This window comes from Elephantulus edwardii, unplaced genomic scaffold (genome assembly GCF_000299155.1).
Source record: "Elephantulus edwardii isolate Elephantulus edwardi_28Jun2011 unplaced genomic scaffold, EleEdw1.0 scaffold00044, whole genome shotgun sequence".
NCBI lineage: Eukaryota > Metazoa > Chordata > Mammalia > Macroscelidea > Macroscelididae > Elephantulus > Elephantulus edwardii.
The window spans coordinates 10,210,476-10,219,499 of NW_006399794.1; the positions used below are offsets into that span (position 1 = coordinate 10,210,476).

General features: G+C 37.1%; 1 protein-coding gene across 1 annotated transcript; it reads right to left on the reverse strand.

Annotated features, from left to right (window-relative positions):
• Positions 1-3,926: 3,926 nt before the first annotated feature.
• LOC102869295 (putative olfactory receptor 52P1-like) lies at positions 3,927-9,024 on the reverse strand. Its single transcript, XM_006885648.1, has 3 exons — positions 8,904-9,024; positions 6,591-6,661; positions 3,927-4,913 (listed from the first exon to the last, which is right to left on the reverse strand). Exons 1-3 carry the CDS (start codon positions 9,022-9,024, stop codon positions 3,927-3,929), a joined length of 1,179 nt encoding a protein of 392 aa, XP_006885710.1.

Genomic DNA, 9,024 nt, shown 5'->3' on the forward strand with positions numbered 1-9,024 from the left:
AGTGCTTTAGTGTTGATAATCACGTGCTCATTGATTAATTAAAAGGACAAAGATTCTAGTCTATCTAGAGGTGCCTCAAAAGAATGTCCTGCCCGTCTACTTCTGAAAAACCAGCCATTGAAGGCTTTGGAGCATATTGCCACTCTGAGGCCTTTCATGATGTCTCTACTAATTGGAATTTACTCAACAGCAATGTGTTTTAATAAAGTTAGATAATTTTGAAACTAAAGATTGGAAAGTCAAAATACGTAAATAATTCTGTGAGGTGGCCTCAAGATTTAAGTTTCCTATTAAACTCTGAGCAAAATTACATTTTAATCAAAGTTTTTAGACCATAAGTCTCTGCATTGGACAATCTCTATGCAACACATCATAACTGCTTTGACTTCATCTCTTCTGTAGCCACTGATGTTGTGGCTAGTATCTTGCAGGTAGAACCAAGCAGTGCCTCTCCTTGGTCATGCCTAATGCCTGTAATTCATGCCCAACTGCAAAGCATCAGGCACCTCCAATAACTAGCTCTAGTTTTGTTCATGCACAACCAGGAAATGTGGGGGAGGTCAGGGTGGTGGATAGCCCAAAAGCCCCAGGTGAGCTCCTGTGGTAAAAACTCAACCCTTTAAGAAGACAGTTCTGAGATTCATTGCACAAGACTCTTCAGATGGTCCTGGCAGGGATCGGGCATATATTTCTGGTAGCACTGTGCAAGATTAAGAATTTCTTATATTGGGTTTTTCTCCTTCCTTATTTTGCTTCAACTGGCCTGCACTACTACTCTCTGGGAGCACATGAACTCCCAAAACACAAGGTTGGTATGGTCTCAGTTTGTTGGGGAACCAAGATTTTAGCATCTCTAGCAACGATGTCAGTCTGGAGACTAAGGTGCACCTGATCCGGGCCATAGTCTTTGCAATTACTTGCTATACGTTAGAGAACTGGACAATGACAAGGGACGATAGAAATAGAATTGATACTTTTGAGCTGTGGTGCTGGAGAAGAGTGTTGAATATACCATAGACTGCTAGGAGAACAAACAGGTTCTTCATGCTGCTCCTTGGAGGCAAGAATTCTGCAGTTTCATCTGATGTACTTTGGGCATGTTGCAAGGAAGGACCAGTCTTGGAGAGGGGCACATGCTTGGAAGTGTGGAGGGACAGTGCAGGAGAAGAAGACCCTTGATGAGATGGGGTTGGTGTGTCAGAGACAATAAGGTTGGCACAGGATAGAGCAGGGTTTAGGGCTCTTGTACATAGGGTTGCTATGAGTCGCAAGCAACTTGACGGCACATAACAACAACAATAATACTTGAAAAACCCTTTTACTACTTTGCCTCAGTCTCTAGTCTGAGGACTACTTTCTTGATCATCTAGTTATTAGATCTTTATTTCTAAGCAAGGGCGTTGCATTGCTAACCCAAAGATGATGCAAATCCAACAGCAATGTCTCAGGAAAGAGATGTGATCTTTCTCCTTCCCTGAGATTTACAGCCTCCAAAAATTTACTAGAAGATCACATATGAGTTGGTTCCAATTTGGTAGCAATGAGTTTCTTAAGTTCTGTTTATTTCTTTTAAAGATTTTATTTATTTTCTTGTTGTGTGCCGTCAAATCTGACCCATCTGGCACAGGAGAAAGTTGCCCCTCCTTTTCCACACAGCATCTGGTTGATTTGAACCACATGCCTTCGGTATTGCAGTGCAGCTTCTTTCCCCTAGACCACCAGAGCTCCAATTTTTATTTATTTCTACACTAGTCTTTCATAAACTGTAATATATTATATAATTACAGTTTCCTTATTTGGGTCTTTGATACCATTTCAAAGTTCAAGTCCTCAAAACAGAATAGATTTAGTAATAGAGAAGCTGACCCTGGATTAATTCAACTTCCAAAAACCTAACTGAAGTGAATCAACTTTGACTAAGAATTCGAACACTTTAAAATTATTCAAATGTTGCACCACTAAGAACAATTCAATAGACATGGAAAAAAGAGCTAACATTGGAGTTTTCTGCTACATTTCCTAGAAGTCAACAGGTGATAATTCATGCTCATTCTACAGTAAAAATAAATAAATAAATAAATAAATAAATAGTTCACCACAAATTAATAAAGATTTGAGGGGGAAGGATATCCAACCAAAAATGTGCAAAGAATGTCTTGCTTTCTGTTTTTTCCCCTTATTGTCTCCAGTTCCCCGGAGATATGCTACTGCTACCAACTATCCAAGCATAATACTCTCAATATATATTATATGCAGATATAAATGATCTTTTTATATGCTAATTTTAATAAAAATAGACCTATGCTTTTTAAAATTTTCATCAACAAGCAAAAGGAAAAGAAACTAATTTTAGGAAGCAGGAAGAGATTTCAAAGTGTTCAGACTATGATGTTGTGCTTCAAATCCCATTTAAATTTTATGGAAGAAAATTATTTACTCTTGTTTTATGCTACCACAGTTTTTCAAATTTAATGTCTTAAATCTTTTTAAAATCTGCTTATTTTTCAATAAAGTTGCAATTTCAACAACGTTTTGTTGAGGTTGATTTCCCACTGCCACCACCTAAATGTCTATGAAGAGTGGCATTTCTATTCTTGGTATCAATTTCAGGTAGACAGTAATCTGTTCTTTTACCACTATTCCTCCCATATCTTCTTTGGTTCTCTGTTTACCAAAAAGACACTATCCATTAAATACTTAAAAACCTATTTTTTTTCTACCACAGGTTAAGTCCTCTATATTAAGCTTTAAAATATCCTACCTTTCTCAGTCTCTTCTCATATTGTCTTAATCCTTTATCATATTATTGAGTTGTACAGTTTACTTGAAGTATTTCTTTAACAGGTAGAGCTGATACCAAGCTAGAAATGCTTAATTACTTTTTTCTGGAGATTAAATAGTCTAAGAGTCTCTTTTAAACAGAGGCCATTTGACCTTGAGGGTAGACATAATTTCTGCTTACGTTTGCCTTCATATTTTTATTTCTACAATATAATTTTTTAAAACAGAATTTCTATCATTTTAAACTTCATATATATTAAAATATTTGCCATGACGCCACAAATAAAATGTAAACAATACTACTTAAAGTTGATGTTCATGTTTAGGCTACCAGCTGGGTTCCACATCAAGTTCAAGTATGTATGCGGTTTCTTTCTGGGCACTCAGAAGAGATGCCAGTACATAGGTTTACCACATTGGTCTCCATAAAATTTACTTTTATTAATATTATCATTGGCAGAATATTTTCAAAATTGTCACTTTACAATAGAATCTTTTCAGATGCTGAAATTAGTTGAGGCCAGCAGGAGTGTTGACTCTAGGAGATTTTAGAGCTATGATATTAGTCAAAAAGTTTAAGTTTAAAATCTTTTACATTTCAGTGCTTTCAATCTCTTTTCCTTTGAAGTTTCTCTAGGAATTGGAGATAATGTTTTCAATCCAAATTCTCCCAAGTCTGCAAGGAAGCATGCAGTACTGAAAATAGTAGAATAATAAAAAAATAGTGACTCTCAATTTGATTTTAAAGTTTCTTGGTCCTCCTTCACTGACCACCACACAAATAAACCATAGCTCTCATTTTGTCCTTATAGACAAGAACAAATACACATATGTGTCCCATCCCATCTTAAGTGTGTTCAAATATATATTGTGCAAAGTATTTTTATAACATTATCCTATACAATTTGCCCAGCTATTTTGTCAGATATGCAAAACTAATAATGATAAAGATATCATTATTGGCATGCTTGTAGGGGATATATGTCTTGTCTTTAAACTAGTAAGATCAAGAAAATCTTCTTTCTTAGTCTCCCTAACTAAGAAATGTTTTTGGCAGACAATCTGGCAATATATCTAACACTAATCAATTCCCTCAGCAACTGTACCCATTTGATATTTCTTTCTCATGCCCACACTTGGTAGATTTATGAAACAGATTTTTGGCCAGAGCCAATGAGTGAGGGGTCCTTCCTTCGCCGCCCATATTTGATCACTTTTTCCCGAAACTCCTTGGTTTTCACTCCATAAATAATAGGATTGAGCATTGGTGGTATCAGGAAGTAGAGATTTCCAAGAATGGTGTGGACATGGGGTGGAATGCCTCGGCCAAAACGATGAGTAAGAAAAGAAAAAAGTGAGGGTGTATAAGAGATAAGCATGACACATATGTGCGTGGTGCAGGTGTTGACTGCTTTGTGGTGGGCTTCCTTAGACAGCCGCATTATGGCTCGAATGATGAGCACATAAGATGAACCAATAGCCGAGATGTCCATTCCAGCAACCAACATGGCCACTGCCAGACCATACATTCGGTTTACTGTAGTGTCCACGCACACCAGCTTCACTACAGCCATGTGCTCACAGTAGGTAGTGGGGATCACACGACTGACGTGAAAAGGCATCTGCTGGAGAAGGATAGGCATGGGGAGAATGAAGAGGACAGCTCTCGCCAAACTTGCCAAGCCAATAAGCCCAATGCGAGTATTGGAAAGAATAGTAGAATAGCGTAGGGGCTCACAGATAGCCACATAGCGGTCAAAGGCCATGGTCATCAAGACAGCAGACTGCATAGCAGAGATGGAGTGGATGAAAAACAGCTGGATCAGGCAGCCTTCGTAGCTGATCTCGCTCTGGCCAAACCAGAAGATGCACAATACCTTGGGAATCGTAGTTGTGGACATACCCAGGTCTGTAAGAGCCAACATGCAGAGGAGCAAAAACATGGGTTTGTGCAGGGAACGCTCTGTGGAGATGATGAAGAGGATGGTGCTATTCCCAAGGACAGTCATGAAGTAGAAGGAGGAGAAGGGAATGGATATCCATTTGTGCTTGTCCTCCATCCCAGGAATGCCTTGAAGAATGAAGAAAGGGGGGTGACCGCGGGTAGCATTGCAAGCATTCATGGTGGCACCCTGATTTTATTGAGAGGAATGACATAAATAAACCATATGAGGTTTAATTTTAAAAAAAAACACAACAAAACAAACCCAATCAATTGTAACCAAGTAAAAGACTAGAGTTTAAATGTTAAGATAATAAAATATGTTCTGAAATTATGGTTAAAACCCATGCAAATTATACTCTCTCACAAGACCAATTCAAATTTGTGCCAGTCCACATTTATCCATAAAAATACTATAAGACAAATTCTAACTATGTATTATTTAAAAAGAGATTCTTAGTCTAATAATTTTAAAAGGGTTAGACTAAATAGATGGAGCATAAAATTTAAAACAACACAAAATATCTTGTTCAAAAGAATTTTAGATAGCAACTGTAATATCCAAAATGTAAATTTGTTGGAAAAGACAACATGCTGGGAAAGGTGGAAGATCAGAGAAAAAGATGAAGACCCCTCAATAAGGTAGATTGACACAATCGCTACAACAATGACCTTGAGCTGCCAGAGATCTCAAGGATGGCAAAGGATACATAGGTCAAGGCTCAGAGCTGTTATTCATCAGGTTGCTATGAGTCATAGTCAACTATATGACATCAAAAAACAACACAACTATAATAAATGTTTTATTAAGGAAAATTTGTTTCATTATTTAGTAATAAAGTATATAATTAAATATATAAGAATAAATTAAATATCCACTTGTCTCCACCTAAAAAATATAACTTAAGACAAGTGAAACAGTAAGACACAGGAAGAAAAGAGAAACTGACATATCTTAACAGCTTTCTCAGAAACAAAAGAGTAAATAGATCAAAAAGAAAGTGTTATAAAATGATAAAATGAAGCTTTACATCTTTTTGTTTGTTTGTTTGTTTTTCTTATTGTGTATCATCAGATCTGACTGGCACAGGAGATTTCCCCCCCTTTCTCCAGCACAACATGTGGTGGATTCAAACTGTGCTTCTTTGGAATCCCAGTGCAGTTTCTTGCCACCAGGCCACCAGAGCTCCCTTAAGGCTTTAAATCTCACATAGGATTAAGTGGTTAATCTTGCATCCAAAAGTTAACAATGCCTTTATGGTCTATATATAACTTTAACAAAAGTAAGAATTACAATAGTCTGCAAAAACATCCAGTACAGTTTACATAGTTAATATCATAGCATTTACTTTATCTGATTACAATACAAACAGCAAAAAGAGAAAGGTAGGCAATGGATAGATGTTGATGGTGGCTATACAGAGTGATTGGTGTGATCAGTTTTATTGAATTATACACTTTAAACTGTTGATTGGCAAATATCATGTTCTTTTATTTTTATAAAAACAAAAAAAAAGCAAAGATAAAGGGGGCAAAGGAAAAATGAACAAAACTGAAATAGTGACACAAGAAAAAAACACGATTGAACATAGATTGAAAATGAAATATTTACTATGAAATCTGATATTAACATCACACTCAAAATCATCTTATATTCTACTTCATATAATGATAATATAAATATGTGAGTAGACTTATTGTCAGAAATATAAATGTGGAAATAGTCACAGATGGTCCTGGTGAGGGTACTTCTATCACCAAAGATGTTATTTTCAAACAAGCAAACTAAGCACCTTGTTCTACATATGGATGCATAGAGTATAAAGGGAATAAAAAGGTAGTGGTTCCTTCTCGCGTATTTCAATACCATTTCAGTTATGTGCTGGAAAATCTGGGACTTGACCCTTTCCAAACCAGTTGATATTCCTTCTAAACTCTCTAGACAAAAAGTTTAATAATTTAGATTTTTCCTAAATCCTGTCTTGTTATCCTTTTAAAAGTCCAGAGTTACTGGGTAGTATTTTCACCCAAACTGACTTAATTTCCTGTTACCTTCAACCCCCTAAAGCAGCACTCTCTTTAGCAGGATGTCATGGTCACCTCCTAGATGCTATGGAGCTCTTAGACAGGGCCAGTATAACTATAGCCTAATCTGTGCATCACAGATATTTAATACAAACTTCTGTTTAAAAGTATCATCCAGTGAATGAAAAATTGGAGAAAAAGCAAGAGGATGTATGTGAAAAGGGTTCAGTGAGTACAACCTGGATAGCGTCCTCTGGAGTGGGAAAATAGGCGCTCCAGAGCAGGGTTATGTGCTCAGAGCAGGGGTACTAAGGAACAGAGCTAGCTGTATTCCTAGTATTGAAGTATCTATTGTAATGACTATTGGAAAGTAATATCATTCTTCCATCCATGAGACAAAAGATTCCACTATCATTGCTTGGTTTTTGTTTCTTTTTGCTTTTAGTTCATTCTGTGCCCTCCATGAGTGTTTCTTTTCTCACTAACAGTGCACTCTTTGAGAAGGAAAGCTTCATTGCAAGCATGGACAAGTCTTTAAAAAAATGGCTTCTTCCTCTTCTCAAAGGAAAAATGTCAAGAAAAGTGGAAAATGTAAGTTAAGAATGAAAGAGACAGTAGGCTGTTGAACACCTATAGTTCAAAGAATATGGCACAAGAATGTCGACATAATGTGCATCTTTCACGTGGAGCTGCTTACCTGAGTGAGAAGCAGTGGGAGAGCGTGAGACTGGACTCAGACACCTTCTGTAAGCATGTATGTGTGAGTGCATACACATGTATATATCTTAGCAAGCATTCCCATGGCTTACATAAAGTATACTCATAGCACTGCATCTCTCCACTCCTCACAAGTGAACACCCAGTAAACATAATAAAGCCATTTAAGTACCTTAGGGAAGGTCTTCCCTCCCCCACAGTACACTAAGGTGGCTTTTTCATTTCCATATGCCCTCAAATCCCATTACTATTATGAGTAAGTAAAACTGACCCTAGAGATTGTCCTAAGCTCCCTGGACATGGAACTGGTTGACCTTGAAGATTCTAAACATGTCCTGAAGGAGCTTGAGGAGAGGGAGAATGAATTGAAAGCTGTGTATGGGACTAGGGTGAGTGAGACCTTGAAGTCTGAATATCTCACAGGCCCTCACTCCCAAGCACGTGAGTGGATGAGAGCCAGGCAGTGATTTAGACCATGTCAGAAGGAACCATGCCTATGGAGAAGAAAGAGAAAAAAAAAATTAAACACACACACACACACACACAAAAGTAATTCTTGTTGATGGATACCATGAAAAAATCATGTTTTCAGTCTCAGATGCTAGCTATTCCAGGTCTGATTTTTAGTCATTTTGATTTTTTTGCAGTCCTGTGACTTTTGTGCCAGACATTCTCCAGGATATTGTCTATAATCTTTCATGTCACCACCCTCTACTCCTTTGGCTTTCAAATTTTGGATCCAGATGAAGCCAAAATCTTTTTTGTGAAAGCTCAGAGAAGGAAGCTGCTAAATTTAATCAAAAAGCACTTTTCAAAAGCAAAATATTTAAAATAAAATAGTCGCAAAGTCATGTGAAGACTTAATAGAAGCAGGATACACAGAATCACATTCAAACTCCTTTTGGAGCAAATGTTCTGCCTTACAGAAAGGCTTTTGCAGAGTTAGGTGTGAGTAAAAGGAAGCACCAGTAGAGAAAAGTGAGGTGCAGTAAATGACCTGAGATAATCAATATGTTAGTGCAAAATTCAATATATAGACAAGGACTGATGAATATGTTACAGACTCTCCAAAAGCTTTCCTCTCCAGAAAGCCAAGTATTCTGGGACACGTAAACATCATTGTCTCTGTCTTCTCTTCTCTGTCCCTAAGTGGACCTGATGGGTGATAATGACAGGTAGAATCTTTTCCTCCTAATCAGTTGATTACTAATTGCCATTGAGTCAATTTTTACTCATGACAAACTCATTTGTGTCGCAGTACAATTTGCTTGAAGTGTTTTATTGGCTGATTTTGAGAAGAATATCACTAGACTCTCCTTGAGCTATGCTTCTGCATGGACTCAAATCTCCAACCTTTCTGTTAATAGCCAAGCACATCATGAATCATTTTTGCAAGCTGGGGACTATTTCTCCTAGTTCTTATTTGGTCTTATCTTACGGTCTTGCTGCTTGCTAAGTTGAACTTCACAGATAATCTTTTCTTGTTTCATAAAGAATTCTTTTCCCCCAAACTCTAAACTACCCTCTACTATCACTTGTTTCTTAAGAATATTTTTCAT